Source organism: Nothobranchius furzeri, chromosome 18, assembly GCF_043380555.1.
Source record: "Nothobranchius furzeri strain GRZ-AD chromosome 18, NfurGRZ-RIMD1, whole genome shotgun sequence".
In the NCBI taxonomy this organism is placed as follows: Eukaryota; Metazoa; Chordata; class Actinopteri; order Cyprinodontiformes; family Nothobranchiidae; genus Nothobranchius; species Nothobranchius furzeri.
This window is the reverse complement of record NC_091758.1, coordinates 44,388,696-44,405,696: the sequence shown is the minus strand read 5'-3', so window position 1 is coordinate 44,405,696 and position 17,001 is coordinate 44,388,696. Positions and strand designations below refer to the sequence as shown.

General features: G+C 43.1%; 1 protein-coding gene across 3 annotated transcripts in view; it reads left to right on the top strand.

Annotated features, from left to right (window-relative positions):
• eipr1 (EARP complex and GARP complex interacting protein 1) overlaps positions 1–17,001 on the top strand; it is a 92,510-nt gene that overhangs the window by 1,006 nt on the left and 74,503 nt on the right. For all 3 annotated transcript variants that reach the window (XM_054741960.2, XM_070547112.1, XM_054741959.2), the window contains 2 exons: positions 7,448–7,580; positions 9,077–9,233. In XM_054741960.2, coding sequence (XP_054597935.1) covers positions 7,448–7,580; positions 9,077–9,233 — 290 coding nt within the window. The remainder of the gene's footprint in view (positions 1–7,447; positions 7,581–9,076; positions 9,234–17,001) is intronic.

Below are 17,001 nucleotides of genomic sequence, written 5' to 3'. Positions count from 1 at the left end.
AAACATATACAGTTTGATCTCAAGCACACGTTCTATACCTTCGTTGAAACTTTATTGGTATGTGTATTCACATGTAGTACACCTTTTTCATTTTAGTTTTGTTCACCAGCACATAATATAAACCAGTCATCATTATTGATGGTTATTGATTACAACCTAATAAAAACTCCACATAGAACACAATGTCTTTGTATAAACTAAGACTGGCCTAATATTCAAATCCATAAAATACAGAGATTGCTTGATGAAATCAATCTAGAACCAGTAAAATTATTATTTGACTTTTAACATAAGTACAGCTTGCATTTAGTGGCATGTATTTGTGTAAACATTTAACTTGAAATTAATTAAAAGTTTTTTTTCATATGCACATTAAGGAATCATGTATTCCTGTACAATGGAAGGATTACTTCTTTTCCCGCCAATAAAACTCAAGAGTATAAAATCAACATATAATGAATGTAAATAATTTGCACAATCAAACAGAGCATATAATAAATAAAATAAGAAATATTGTGCAGAGAAGTACTTGTGGAAAATGAGCATATTTTATCTTTCATTGTGTTTGATTGTAGTATCAATTTCTGCACAAACCCTCTGCACATTTCTCCTTTCCCTAATAAACTATGTGCGTTGCAGTATGATGACACATCTCAATAAAACACTTAGTTTGTTTAATCCAACATATTATGATATGTATTACCAGAGAAAATTAGATATGACCCAAACCTACTAGAGTCAGGTGAACACATGAATGTTTTTCTAGTTTCAGGTGCTTTTCTAGTCAGACACAGTCACCTAAATGCTTTCCCCCAATAAGAACACCATGCATGGAGTTTGGAATCAACTGAAGAATACAGATCACTTGATTTTCTGTTTATGTTGTTCGATTCAGTGTGTGTGTGTGTGTGTGTGTGTGTGTGTGTGTGTGTGTGTGTGTGTGTTTCCAGGATCTTACCTACTAAAGCATTTTTTAAACTATTGGATGAGCTCCAAAAAGTAGAAAATCATTCTCAACAGCAGGTGATGTATCAGAGCTTATTTAACTCAGATAAATACATTTTTATAGAAATACTTTAGGTTAAGCATAAAAAAACTCTATTACAAATACTGCAGATAGTAAAAAACGTGCCGTCTACATGTTTCAGAGGGAGAAAAATACCTTAATCTATCTGTACAGAATAAAACACACCCTTTTATGACATATTTCCTGCTCTTTGAACTGTGGATCAGTCGTATCAGAAAAACGACGACCACCAATGAAGAGAAGATCTGTTCATCACACTTCATCAGAAGCAAGCTGTTCAGCAAAGGACAAATGTCCCCTTTAATCCACCAGTATGGGACAGACAGTTTAAACATAGAGTAGGACTTGAAACAAGACCTATTTACTAATGAATCCATGTTTGATTTGGTGGCAGTCACAGAAGGGTCTATGAAGGAGGCCAGCAGAAAGTCAGATGATGCGACAGAGAGAAGAAGGGATATTTTTTCTACTCTGGTGTTGGAAACTTGCTCTGGATAGATTTCACCCTGACCAAAGCGAAGACAAGTCCTTAAAGACATGCTGCGTGCTCTAGTTCCATCTTCTTAGGTTTGAAGTTCTCATTCACATCTCATCAGAACACTGTCTCATTTCTAGTATTAGATGCGTGATCCCTGTACTTCTTTTTAGTTTTACTTTGGGAAATTATATATTGTCATAGTTGAACTTAAAGTCAATATCCTAATTGTTATAATTACTGTAACCATGAACATTAAGATTATGTCTAAAAAACAACAGATTTTACCTAAAATATTCACATATTCTTTTACTTGTTCAGGGTGTATATACAAATATGGCAGATTTGATTTTCATGCGATGATTTCACCAACTTTATTGAGTTTGACATTTACAACACATTTATCCTTATTTAGCACAGCTAGTCAACCTTGCGATGTGAGAGTTTCATAAACCTAGCATTGTTAGTTTTAGAGATCTGCCCGTAAACACGAGAGGAGACGGAGCAGTTTTCTTGCTCTGCAGACACACCAATATTTGGCGCTTCACAGACCCTCACTGGTTGGTGGAATGGTGCCATGGAGCAAACCGTGACTAGCTTGATCTCTGATGATTGTTTGGGTGAAATCCCATAATTGTAAGAGTTTGTGAAAAGGCACACCGGCATAATTTATGAAGTGAATGGAAGTGTAAATATAGACGTTGGCCCTATAAGCCAAGTTGCTGCTGTTTCATTTGATACTCATTGGTCTAACTGATTGATTTAAGCTTATCTGCATATGTCCACCTGCCTTTCAGCTGGTGCTAACTAACAGATCAGTTGCACCCATTGTGTTCATTCATCTGTGCTTCTGTTTGTGCCTGATTGTTGGTGAAGGTTTGCTGCTGTGAGGTTATTCGTGTGTGTGTGTGTGTTAAGGAGAGAGTGCGAGTGTGTGTGCATGCGTACATGCACATCTTGCAGAGGTCATTACGGAGACAGATGACAGAAACAGTTGGCTCTAAACAGGAAGAGAAATAATTAGCTCTCAGAGCAAGAGTGAGTGTTATCTGTGCTTTAAAAAAGGGGATCCTATTTTCTGGCCGACTTCAGTGTGTAAACAGTCTGGCGCTGAATGCAGACCGAGTTCAATCCAAGTCTTGTGCAGCGAGGCTAATACAGAGCTCGTTGGGAATAGTGACAATGCATCCCAGTCTCTGAGTGTGATTCCTTATTACACATTGTCTGAAGCTGAATACCCCCCCAACTCTTCGCTGCTCTTTGATTTCAGCTCAAAGAACACCAAAGAGGTAAATTATTCTTATTAGACAAAATCTTCTTCAATTTTTCCAGCGGTCTTTTTTATTTCGCTGACAATTGTATTTTAATTTCAAAAACAGAAGAATGTAGAATGACCTAAAAGCAAAAACGCACTGGTTCAGTGACTGAAATATATTTGATTTTTCATTAAGTATATATCTCTGGTATATATAGCTCCATATTCAAAGGTGTAGGACACTGAAAAACCATATTTTAATGATTATTTCTGATTCTAATGGGTCTTTCTGAGTGTTTCCGCATTAACGGCGTGGTCTCCTCCTTTTATCACCCTCGTCACCTGTCCAAGGTGAAACCATTCCTGTCACGACATGACCTTGCAACGGTAGTTTATGCATTTATCACGGTACGCTTTGATTACTGTAACTCGGTTTTATTCGGGGTGAGCCAGGGTTCGCTAGCAAGGTTGCAACTGGTACAGAACGCTGCAGCCAGATTTCTAGGAGGCAAGTGTTAACACGACCATATTACTCCTGTCCTGGCAGCCCTGCATCGGTTGCCCGTTGACACAATAATTCGTTTTAAAATCCTTTTAAAACGAATCCATTTTTAAGGCTGTTGTTGGTTTAGCGACCAGGAAACCGCAGAGAACGTCTGAGCTAGTAGAAGCTAACTGTTAGCATTAGCGACTCTACCACTCCAAATAACTCCTCCAGGCTTGTGTTATTTGTGGAAATAAAGCATCAATGTTGCAGAGCAAACAGAGTCAGTGGTAGAGTCATGGTGTTGTTAGCCAATCAGAGGAGAGATGTCCACATATCAGGAAGTAAGACTCCAGATCCTGTCGTCTGAAACAGAATTTTTCATACTGAAACAGGTGCTTCTGCCTTTATACCCGAACATAAAATGCTTTGTTTCAGTGAAACTCCGCCCACCCCTGCTCCAACAAAATGTGCGTACAACAGCGTCTTAGACGAGTCAGTAGCTGTATTGGCTACGGTAGTCCAGTGGTTAAGGTGTCCAGCCCAGCTCTCTAGCCACTGCTTCATCGAGCATCACTTCTAAAAAGAAGTCATTACTATCTTCGCTATGCATTTTTACACTTAGGAGCTTGTTTAGGGGTAAAAACCATCGACATATATATACTAGACAATTTGTGCCCATAATCTCCAATTATAAGTTTTTGTGCCAAAATGGGAGGTGGCAGACAATTCCATAAAAGGGAAAAGAGGTGGAGCTAAGGGTGGGACTGTAAGGCTGGGATCAAATGACGACACCCGTCGAACCGAAGCGATGTAGCTACAAGCTAGCCCAAGGCTAATGCGGAGCTGGTAGCTAAGCTAACGGAGGTAGCTACCTAGCTACAACCGAAGCTAACTGTGCACAACACCGGAGCTTCTGAGTCAGCGATGCGCTGAGCTGACCGCTGGGTAAAACCGTGTGGAACACAGAGGTCTCCCGAGAGCTCCACAAGCCGGCAGCCGCGCAGCAAACAGGTGCCGTTGCCGTCAGAGATGCGACGAGCTGCCGCTGAGGGGAGGCAGACCATACCAATAGTGGGAACCCAGCTCCACCAACATGTCATATTTCAACTCATTTTCTAAAGTGCAGCATTATGTTAAATGCACTGGGTTTTTACCCTATTACATTTAAATTTCATGGTTAAACAGTACATGTTAAAATCTGAGCTCAGCTAGTGCAAGAGCGGCAGTGACCTAAAATACATAAATATAATTTTACTTACCGAAAAAAATGAAGTGGAGACTCCTTGGACACTCTATCAGTACAATTAATACCACAGCAAGTCATTTTGTCCAACAATTGAACAAATAATATTATAAATAAAATAAATAAATAAAGAACGCACAAACGCTACAACTAATGATCTTAGTTGAGAGACTGAAACTGACGGAGCAGTTTCCAGGCCAGACCGAGGCTCTACTGAGGCCTTTCCCCGGAGCTAGCTCTGTGGTCACGTGGGTCTGATGCTCATTAATTATACAGAATTTTAGGCTTTTAATACACTTAAACAGAAGAGTGAAAAAACATTCACCCCCCCTCAGAGTTGTCATCAGTGTAAACTAGATCATTTAAACCAAAAACATGTTCTGGTACCAGGCTGTAAACATGTTTATTTCTGCTGTGAAATTGGTATTTTTAACATGGGAGTCAATGAGGATTTGCTCGCTTCTGACACCAGCCCCTAGTGGATGAGGGTGGAACTGCAATTTTTGTCACTTCCTGTTTTGCTTCATATCCAGACCCGAATTATGGGGGCTTGGTAAAAACACACACACACTAACTCAAAAGCAATGATTTTAGGAAAGGATCCTATTCACATAATCTCCAACACAGCTGTACTATGAAATGTGAAGAGCGCATTTTTCCCATCTACAGAATGTTATTTTGTAAAAACTCAGGTTCTTAATATTCTTTTTTAAATCTGTTGAATGTCAAAGAGCATTCAGAGCTGTAAGACCTAAAAGCCATCATTATTCATCCTGGAGGTCATCTCCTTTGAGACGACCCTACAGCTGAATCGTGGGCCCAGACTGAGCAGTTTGTTTTATTCATGAAGCTCGTTTTCTTTCCCACTCTGCATAAGTTTTCTGGCTAACACTGGTTAGCTCATTTAGGTGAGTTTGAACTCACATGAAAAATTTTTTTTCAATTGGCATTTCAGCCCTGAAAGCTTCTGCTGTGTCCATAAGCGTGCTGGCCTCTCCACCTCCCATTAAGCATAATGCAGGGTGGAAATGTCTCTCTTAACTCACTGAGCACCTCTCAAATCCCGCAGAGACCAACAGTCAAAAATGACAGATCGGAGGGCACCTCGGCGTGGCATTTAAGGCTGCTAACGAGATAAAGCGCCCAAGCTTGGCACCTCTCACCGGCTCGCTACTCCTCCGTCCTGCTTACTGTCATCTGTGTGGCTAAAGAGCTTTAGCGGTGAAGCCCATGAAGTGGGGGCCACAAGCCAGCTTGGCTTCATCCCTTACTCACCCCCACTTCTTACCAGTCTCCCTCCTCTCTTTCTCCCGGCCTTAATTCCTCCCACCACTGGCACATAATTAAAAAGTGCTGGGCTCAGTGCCCAAGTGGCTGAAGGCTATGAGTCACTCCCCAGGCTTAGAAAAAACCAGGGATAAATCACCTGAGGGAGGAGGGCCGAAACCTCTCTCCTCTTACACCTGACTTCATTTGGGGGGACCACATTACCAGGCCCTCCAATTACCCTGTCCTGCTGGCCTGAATTTATTTGTGCCTCACCCCCACCACCATAAAATTATAACTTGGCGTAATAATTTTCTGCTTGATGCAGTCCAGTCCAAGGTTAATAGCTGCCTAGCTGACTTTGAGGAGGCTGAAGGATGCTGCAGTTCCAATGCTCATCTCCTCCCCTTTTACATCCCGTCCACCTCCTCTTGTTTAGCCTGTAAAAGTATCGCCAGCAAGAGGAGTGGAAGTGGCTGGAAGGAGTTATTGTTCAGTGTAACCCTATTAATGGTCCCCAAGGTGTTGTAAGTGCCTTTCTTATGGGAGAAGCCGCCGTTGATTCTCTGATCAAACCTTGAGGCCCTCACTGGTTTACAGCGTTTTGGGCCCTGAACTGCATTAATCGAGGGTCTTCATAGAATAGATTTTCGTCCAATGAAAAGAACTCACGAAAGAGAAGTTCCCATTAACGGCTCATGAATGAAAGTTTGTTTGCAGAACTTGCGAGGTCTAAAGCCTTCACTGCTGTGCAGCTAAAGCCTCGGGTCAAGGAAGCTCTCGAGCAAGGACGCCCAGGAGCATTTCTGGTGTGTTGGGAATGTTGCTGCTGAGGTGTGATTGCAGAAGAAGTGATTAGTTTGTAAATCTTGCACTCCTGGTTATGGGATGCCCTGCTTGATGGCGCTCTTGAGGGGACAGAAAACCTTTGGAAACATAGGTAGCGCTGATTTAGGGTCCATGTTTTACCAGATAAACTTCACTTTAGCGCAGAAGCTTAAAGCGTCTTGTTGCCTTGTTCTTGAGTGGTGGTAGGACGAGTCAGGAGAAAGAGCAGTGGATAGGGGGCTTTGCCTACAGAGGAGTTAAGTTCCAGCTCCATAACTAGAAGGTTGCAGGTTTGCATCCCACAGTTGGAGGGAGTCGGTGGTGCCTATGTGCATGGTAGCTCGGAGTAGAGCTGCTGCTCCTCTTCAGTGGAGGTGGATCTGACTGGGATGCCTTCTGGAAGAACATACTCCAGAGCAGACCTAAACTTGCTGGAGGGATTAAATGTCTTCTCTTGTCCCAGGATGTCCTGGGATCCACCAGGAAGAGTTGGAATGTCTCACTAAAAAGAGGACTTCCCTTATGTCACGTTATCTGACCTTAATCAGAAGGAAATGGCTTGGTTGAAGATAAGCTGATTAAAAAAATACACATGAACATGTTTTAACTGTTAGCTGGACAGCAATATCAGTAAAGTACCGTTAGGCTAAGACATGTGAGCAAACGTACAAGAAAGCTAAACAAAACACATTTAAGTCCTAAAAGTGTCTCAGTTACAGATTTAGAAGCTGATTATGATGGAAACCTTTTGTCTCAGCGAGTGTGTTAAAGCGGGAGGTTGCCGTTGGTGCAGAGGTGCACTCAGTGTTTTCTAGCTACTCCCTGAACAACAGCATCTCATTTGTCTTTCTCTGCGTTTGTTTCAGATCCACATCATTGACTTTGATGATGAGAATAACGTCATTAATAAGAATGTCCTCCTGCACCAAGCTGGGGAGATATGGCACATTGCTGCCAGTCCTGCAGATAAAGCTGTGCTCTCCACCTGCTATAACAAGAGTGAGTCCTACTGTTCCATCTGTCTTTGGCTCATTTCACCGTCTCGTTGTGTTTGTTACTCTTTTTGTTCACTCAAGTCTTATTTTCTACGTAATTCATCTTATTTCTGCAGTGATTCTTTGAAACGACTGGTCAGGTACAGCCAGGCAGTCCTTTCAGGTTTAATAGCACCAGCTGTGGTGTAAGCCAACGCTCGGACACTCATCAGTGTCAATGCTAATGCATGAACATGATGACCCACAAGAAGGAGAACGGCTGGAGCGACAAACCGGCTAGGATCATTCTTCACACATGGCTACCTCCAAACGTTGGGCTGTTTGAGCTTAAACCAAATTATAATCGCAGTTATTTTACTTAATTCTTTTTAACACAAAAAGTTACTAGGCAACACATTTCAGAGTTCCCATGTTAAGGTAGCAGGGTCCCTTGTTAATTGTGGGAGTTACGTTCTAAAAATAACTCGTATTTACTTAATTTTTTCAGGTATTATGCTGTAGATGTTTGTAGCGGACGCAGCTGCTGTTGGGGTCACACACACATGAAAACACTTTAAATGTACAAGAAATAATATTCATGTTTGTGTCAGTTATGCTGCTTTTTGCGATCGTCTGAAGCAGAAATAAAAAGTCACGTGCCGGTTTTATGAATGAACCATTTGACTGATCTAAAACGCTCGTTACCAAAGAGTAACGCCAGGTTAGCATTTTTTATTGAATGACTCGCCATTAGTGATCATCAGACTGGAGAAGATGCCGTTCCAGAAGGAACACGGGGTGAAGGAAATGTGGGACGTGCGGCCGTAACCTCTGGGACAGAGCGTCGTCTTTCATTGTGTGTCAGCAGACTTCTGCACGCTTGAACTCACAGGGTGACAGCGGCTCTGGCGGCCCTCCACGCGCTGCTGCGCACACCACCCACTCACACAAAATATAGATTTTATCATGAACACACACGAGCTTCGCTGTATCACTTCCATGCTGCCTTTCAGTGGCACTGCAACATGTGAGAAGGCTTTTCTCTGTGATGATTACTTGGCCACTTGCTAAAACCACTCAAGAGCCTGTGGATCCGCCACGTGTTTCGTTTTAATTTGACAAATAGGCCTAATGCCAGTGTTTCTTAGCCCAAGAGCCGCCTACACACTGTCAATATCTACACCAGAAAGAAATTAGGCTGTTTCGCTCCCCGTCTCTCTGTCTGATTGGTTATACTCTTGAGCTTGAAACTTTTATTCCAATTACTGCATCGGTTCCTCTGCCTCCAATTAGCAGCTCCAGCTCTGGGGTGGATGTGCCAAAATGACTCATTTACGATGTTGATTGGGAGGAAAGTGCATGCACGTCAGTGCACATTAGCGGCTGTCCGACACCAGCAGACCCACCGAGGTGCATTCCCATCACGCAGGAGGACAGTCCACTAAATCACATTCACTTCCTGGAAACTCGACCTAAATCATAATTACGCTGTTTTTAAAGCCTTGTGTTGTTTTTATCCAGCCAGCGACAGCAGGGTGGTTTCCTGTGCTGCAGTATGGCGGATGCCTTCCGACTGGGAGTCGGGAAGCCATGAGTCACCAGATGACTCCGCCCACAACCCTCAAACACTGGAGCTGCTCTGTCGCCTAGACGACAGCTCCCATGGAAACGCTGCCTGGTAGGTGTTGCCAAGGAACAGTCGTCGTAACAAAGCAAGCGCTTCAAATGTAATTGTACTTTTGATTATTTGTATGGTGGGCTATTATTATTATTATTATTATTATTATTATTATTATTATTGCAAGCTGCATGATGCCTGATGACAGGCTTTCCTAGTGAACGTGCTTTCACTATTGTCAAGATAAATTCATAGATCTTTATTCACTGCTTCCAGTTTTCCCGACACATAACTTACAATAAATCAGTGCATGACAGTCCAGACCATCACGCAGCAAATAGTTGGCCAAACACAGTTTTATTCCTAGATACCTACGTTTTCCATGACTGCAGTTTGGCCAGGGATCGGTATTGATCCACCTTATCGGCGCAAGTCATCAGCTTAGAAGTCTTGGCTTTCTTTTTGCCGAACAACCTCCAGGACATTTTCAACACCATGAGTATTTTTGATGAGACAAATACATAATTATTTTAATACATCATAATAGATGTTATGCAACACTGTCCGTTTTCATAGCATCACTCTGAAAATGGTAGCCATCTCTAGATTAAGATGAGTTTGTTTCACTAGCCACACGCAGGTCTGGGTACGAGCAGATCTGCAAACATTTAAATGAACCTGTCTGACAACATAAAGCAAGCTAAACGATCTCCAAAAGCAGCACATCACTCTTGCTCTAACGATGATTATGATGAGAACAACAAACATCTAGGTCATGATTCACCAATAAAAAATGGCCTCCATGGCCAAAACCTCTGCAGACCAAAAAGAACACAAAGACCCACTTCACCGTTACTAAAAACTCTTCTTGAAGATCGATGAACCTTTTTGGTTAAATATTCCGTTACCGATGAGACAAAGGTGGAAGTTTTTGGTAGGCGTGTGTCCCATTACATCTCTAGTAAGACTAACATCAAACCAACAGTCAGGCATGGTGGTGGAAGTGTGATGGCTCAGGGACTGTTTTGCTGCCTTAGACCTGGACCACTTTCTGTATCTGATAGGATCATAAATTCTGCTCTCTAGCAGAAAATCCTGAAGTAGAATATTTTACCTTTGACCTTAAACTGATCACCCCTGCTGGAAAACTTTAATATGACTAAATTAAAAGAAAACAACAAAGACAAAGTGGCAAAACTTATCTTTACAGTGGTGTGAGAGACCATTACTGTAGCTTTAGAGGGCCTTAATAACGCACAAGGCCAAAAGACACCCCAAACTACTGCTTTTGACCGTGTTTGTAAAAATGCTATTTTCAAATTCAGTTCAATTCAAATTCAAAGATACTTTATTAATCCCAGAGGGAAATTAGAGTTTCAGGACACACAATTCTGAGATCAGACATAAATACATAGGCATAGTCACACGACAAGAATTGGTGACTGTGGTCATTCGCAACCCGAGTCGCACTACCTTAATAGATAAAGAGGGTTTACATGAGGATTGAGTCAGGTGGAGGAAAAAAAGGCACTTCAGAGTTACCCTCCACAGGGAGGGCAGCTTTGCTCAGCAAAAAACACCTCAGACAGAAATGCAACAGACGTCAGACATTACACAACATAAGTGTCCACTAGGTGGGGTGATAGGGTTGGGGACTCTCCACACATCAGTGCATGCATCTGCGATGAGCAGCGCTCGTCACCTCCGTTTGGACAGGGGAGGGAGGTATTTGGGTTGGAGAGCACAGTGACTCCTGGAACGATTCAACGGCCTTCACCGGTCACAGTCCCGCCCAGGCTGGAATAGGGGGGACAGAGTTGCCATGGCGACGGCAGCATTCCACATTTCTTCTGAGGGGGAGTAATCGCTTCAGCCTCACAGGCTCAAGGGCACCAGATTCAGGTAAGAACTTGTTTTGGGGCCAGACAGAGATAATTTCCTCTCTGGCTTAAAGTTCTGTTGGTCTCCAACCCCTCTAGATCCAATAATGGCGCAATTAATCTATCCCAACCGTGATGTCCCGTCAACTCGCTCCTTGATCGAATCCACCTTCTGTGCCAGAGTCTGAATCTCAGCCAAAGTTCCAAGCTTACGACTCATCTCGACAAGTCTATGAGTTTGTGCGTTCACAGCGCGGTGTAATCCATCCCTGAGCTCCGGGATTGAGCCAATATTCCTCGAAAGCTCATTAATTTTCCGGTAAGCCAGGTAACCGCTCAGGCCAAACAGCAGGAATTCCGACACCAACACCACGAATATCCAGACGCCTTCAGAATCCTCTACAGACAGTTGAGAGAGGCAGATCAGGTCCCACTGTTTCCAGGAGTCCATGATGTGCCCAGCTGGCTCTGTCCCAGAGGCGGGCATCCGGGAGCTCCTTCTCCCGTTCTCATTGTTGAATATATTTTGTCAATCGTGTTGAGAGACCAACTGACCAGGTCCATTTTTAATCATTTCCAGTTCCCAGAAAAAATGCAGAAGCACCGTACACCCAAAGACAGACAAGAGCCTTGGGACAAGATAGGGAGGAGAGGAGGAAAAAAGCGTCTGAACTCTCCAAGAGCCGGAAGAAGAAGAAGCACATGCAAACTGGAGCTTGGCTGCTACTGAAATGATTTTACTTGTATTCACAGCCTTCAACAGTCTACTAATATGAAGCTGTGATTGTTCTGCATGCAACATTACATCTGTTACTCATTAGTGATAAATCCAGTGCACCCCAGTTCTCAGTGGTGCACATTCTCCACTGAAGCCCAAACTCACTCTGCTCATCCGTATGGATGTTTTAATTGAGCTTGCATACAAAGAGATTTAAGTTTATGCATTTGGCAGACACTTTTGTCCAAAGCAATCTACAAAGGAGGATGCACCTTTACATTTACAACCAGGGCTAACAATAAACTACCACATCCAGTGACTCTATCCCCTAGCCAATCAGGAACCTGACAGTCGACGATGTTGCGCTTGCGGCACGGCTTCATATGCATTGAAGCAGGTGCTCAAAAAGTCTGTGGCATCCATGGAGGTGTTATTGCTGAAATGTCGTCTAGCCGATCCATATCACACCTTTGGTGCTAATGGAAATGCAGCTTTGGAGCTGTGGTGCTCAACTGTGGAATACAAGGACCTAAATCGTGTTAACAGTTCTCATGGGCCTCAAAAACTGGATTATTTGTAATTAAAATTATAGAAAAATTATGTCATGATTTTCATATTGTTTTTAACCCAAAATATGTCCAAAACAAACAAGTTTGTACAATCAGAACATTAAATGTTAGAAAATGTCCACCTACATCACCAGCTTGGAGGGACAGTGTGCCAGCAAAAGAGGCAGTGCACAAAGTGAAGTATGGAAGGAGAAGTACCAGTATGAAGAACAAGTAGAAGCAAGGACTTTTCCTGAGAAACCCTGTTTGAAGTTATCAAAGTAGTGGTCAGGGGTGCAGAGGAGTGACAGAGAAGACCTCCGAGGATCCCTCTTTGTGAATCAGAGGATCGTGGGCCAGTGGAAGCTCAGACTAGTGCATCAGTGGCAGAAAATCTGATCAGTTAGGACTGTCAAGGTAGATATTCATGTCACCAAGAACCATTATGGGACTCATGCTCAGAAATGGAGGAGATCAGGGTGTCGGCCTGGTGGGTGACACACAACCAACATGTCAATGCTGATCGTTGCAGTTACCAAGATGACTTGATATTTAAAGGTGGTAAATCTAGCACTGAGTAGCAGTTGGTTGGAAAAGTCCGTTCCATCACCTCGTCCTGATGTAGACGTGTGGGAGAGAGCAGCTGGAGTGGAGTAGCATCAATGTTAGAGGTTTAAACCAACTTCTGTTATTGATGATAAAGTACACACACACACACACACACACACACACACACACACACACACACACACACACACACACACACACACACACACACACACACACACACACACACACACACACACACACACACACACACGCACGCACACACATGTATAAACAGAAAACTGGTTAGGCCATCATTGGATTTCAGTACAGACTAATCTATTGAAGCAGCCATAAGTAGGTGGTCTGTAATGAAAGAAGGTGTCGTGTGCTGGCTTTAAAACCACACTGGTGGACAGATGGACATGTTTTAGTTCTACAGAAACCCAACCAGCCCACACACTCCATTATACTCTGAAACAAGTATCCTCTATAACTCTCCTCTGTGTGTGTGTGTGTGTGTGTGTGTGTGTTATTATTTTTCTCTGGATCAGACTATTGACTGGCCCACATCTCAGATTTTAGTCACGGCTCGGTCCTTTTGTCTTACAGTCAGAGCTCCTCGCCATAACTCACTGCCTATGAGAATGAAAATCGATGGTCATTCCCTCTTTTACTCGGCTGTTCGTCGTCTGCCTCATGATTGCTATCATTTTTAGACATGCCAATCAGTTAGTGTATTGTAGGAGGTGTCTGCGAGGTGGAGATAAAGATGGGGGTGGGGGGTGGCGGGGTGAAGTGAAGCAGGAAGAAAGATGCAAAGAAGAGGGAGAAGACATTAGTGGTTTGTTGGCATCTCCTTTGTTCTTCTCACTGTTCTGAACTCGATTTTAGGTTGAGACTGTTGTTTTAGCAGGTTTTAGGGATGTTAAAGAGGGACAGGAGTGTGTTAAATGTGTGTGTGTGTGTTTGGGCGTTGGAGGCCAGGCCAAGTGAGGCTGCTGGGTAAAGATTGATGGCTGTGGGCACCACCATTTCAGCACCCTGAGAGCTGTAACCCTCACAAGGGCACCACACTGTGCACATGCAGCATATATTGTGTGTTTTTGTGTTGTTGGACTCTGAATTCAATGTTGTGAAGCCTGCCCCCGATGCTGTGCACTATTGGCTTCCCGAGATGGATGGCTTTGGTCTGCTGCCTGCCTCCTCCATCTCCCTGCAACACACACGCATGCACGCACACACACACACACAATCACTCATTGTGATAATACTGGCAGCTTGCACCAGTCCGTGCGTGTCTGTTTGTGTGTAAGAGGACAAAGAGTTGGTATTCTTATGAGCTTTTTTCATTCGTGTGTGCGTGTTTGTCCACCTGCTTCGTGTGTTTGCATCCACCGTAGCGTATCCGCCTGTTTTGCTCACTTGCGTGTTTTTTGGTTGCTGTGTCCCTCTACTCCCACTAACAATAACACTTTCTCCTTCCTCAAAATCCCCTCATTGTTTGGGTGGGCAAACATTTGAGCCTCTGCCCTGTTGTGAAACGTGCGCTGAATGAAAATACTGGCAAATACACCCCGAGAAGATGGCCAAGCAAAGCTCAAGAAAGATGTAGGCAGTTTTTTGTGTGTATTTATGTGTGCTCTGTGGCAGTTTTCCCCTTCTTAGTCTTCCTTCTGCACTTACGTTCGATTGAGATCTTTGCCAGTTGAGTGAATCGATTCCCGTGGCGCCGTTTCAGCCAATCACAGCTCTAGGAGGGAAGGCGTAAAAGGAAACGAGGTTGATTTCCTGAAGGTGGCAAGAGGTGTTTACTGTATGATTTTGTGTGTTTGAGCACAGGTACTGCTGGGTCTCTTTGTGCAAAGACTTCGTTGTTTTTTTGTCCATTTGTGTTTCCGGTCATTCAAAAGTGTCGATGCCCAACTGTAGACCGGCTTATTGTGTTGTTTGTTCCAGTGGGAATGTTCCTACATGTCCCTAAACAACCCCAGAGGCAAGTATCACTACAGTGCAGAAGGTTTTTTTTCCCTTTAGCCAGCAAATGGGGGTCATATAGTAATCTTGATGCGGCTGAAGTTGGTGACAGGTTCATTACTGGAGAGTTTGAGGTTATTAAAACTGCTGCCCATCATCCCCATCTGTAATCTCTCAGAAAGAGCAGAAGCTATCTCAGTGCTGAATTGTCATCAAGTCAAAATCTGTTAAATATTTTACCCCATTAGGCAGGAACCAAAGCATTTGGCACTAATTGAAGCTAAATGAACTAAAGCGATGGCCACTGTCAGTCGGCTTTGGTTAGTGGATTTGGGGAGAGCATAGTTATGTATTAATGATATCTACAGCCCTAAACGTGCAGACGTGGTGCTGACATCTAAAGACATCCTGATGGAGCACCGGTGGAAATGTGTCAGACAAGTAAGTACATCTATTCCTACTAAACAAAGACACACTGACCATTCAGATGGTTTTTCCACGCTAAACACTAGGCCCTGTATTTTTGATAAAGCCAGTTTCCACTTAAAAACTGCAGCATTGAGACCAAAAAGGCTGCTCCAGTTCTAGAGCAACAGGCTGCATTCAAGACCACCTTTTCTTGTTAAAAGCTTGTCAGAGGAAACGGAGGGTTTGGTCCTAGACTTGTCCTGACCTCTGCTCAGTGGAAAATCTGTTGACCATTAGAAACAACAAGGAAGAAAAGAGGGTTTCCACCCCCACCGTTGCACGTTTTAAGATGTTTTTGCAGAGAACATGGTCGACATACCACCTAAAGCACTATCACTTAATGCCAGAGTTCTGTGTTTTGAGAGGGAACGATGACAGACTATAACTTCACTTTCCCAACGTCATGACAAACTATTTAGGTTTCTTACTGGCCCAAATAAATGCCCGACGTGTTGGGAATGTTTATGCTAAACGTGCCAACGCTCCTTCACTTGTATGAGTATGAATTCCACCCAGATTGACTATGACTAGGGTGTTTCTCAGTGTCAAGGCGCCTGGCCTCACGAGGCGATGTCTTGTGAGGCCAGGCGCCTTGCTTACGAGGACACGGTCCTTCCTTGGTCAAAGAAAACGGTTAAATGGAACAGACTTGCATCACGTGACCGCAGCTTCCACGGCAGTCATGTAACGTCACGTGACACGGGAGATAACGTTATATTTTATACGTATTAGTTTCAATGTAAATATATAACGAGACTTTTACTTTTTAAATAGTGTATATGTTTATTAAATTAAAAATATAAGCAAGTTACTACCCGCTAGCCACCAAAGCTGCAACTACTAAGCAACAAACCAACAATAAATATCTTCTTTGGATCTAGAAAACATTTTAAATTAGCTGACTTACTTTTAAACTTGAAAATTGTCCCTGAAGTAGCTGCTAGCTTCTGATCTGCCATCTTTTTGAAAATACCGCGGTGTATTGTGGGTAATTTTTGACCAAGTCTAGGCTACAAGACACCTCCCATGTATCCTTGCTCGGCTAGCTAAACGGCTAATAAACGGAGAACACGCCTTTTAGAACATGAACATTGGAACCGAATGGAACACGTCTTGGCGGCTCCTGATGACATATCTCCTAGGCAACCGGGGCGGAGCCAAGACATCAATGCAAGGTTCCTTGGCATTAAGAAACACCCTGAATTTTAGGAGTGCTGAAATTGTGATAAAATCTTAGAGTATGGAAGATTTTGAAAATATTTTAAAAGGGAAAAAAGAAATTTTGTACACATTTTCATTAGTTATGCTGCCGATAAATGATAAAATGGAATTGCATTACAATTTACCTGAAGATCTGGCGTCTCCTCTCCAGACTCTGTCATGTAACCTTAGCATTCGGAACAATTTAAGCTAAAGACAAAAAACCTGCTGAGTAGTACTCCTGCTTCAAATCTGTAAAATCACTTTTTAGAAGCAAACATAACACAAACAAACATGACGTTTGTATTGTTTGTTTGTTTGTGGAACAGGCGCTTACCGTGCCTGCATTCTAGTTTAATCTTATCCAGAAGGAGGGAAGGCACACACAGATACACCCCATGTGTTTGTGTTGGCTTTGAGTCGAACGGACCGGGATTAGACTCATATGGATGCAAAGCACAGCATAGAGGGGGAACAGTCCCGAGAGCAAG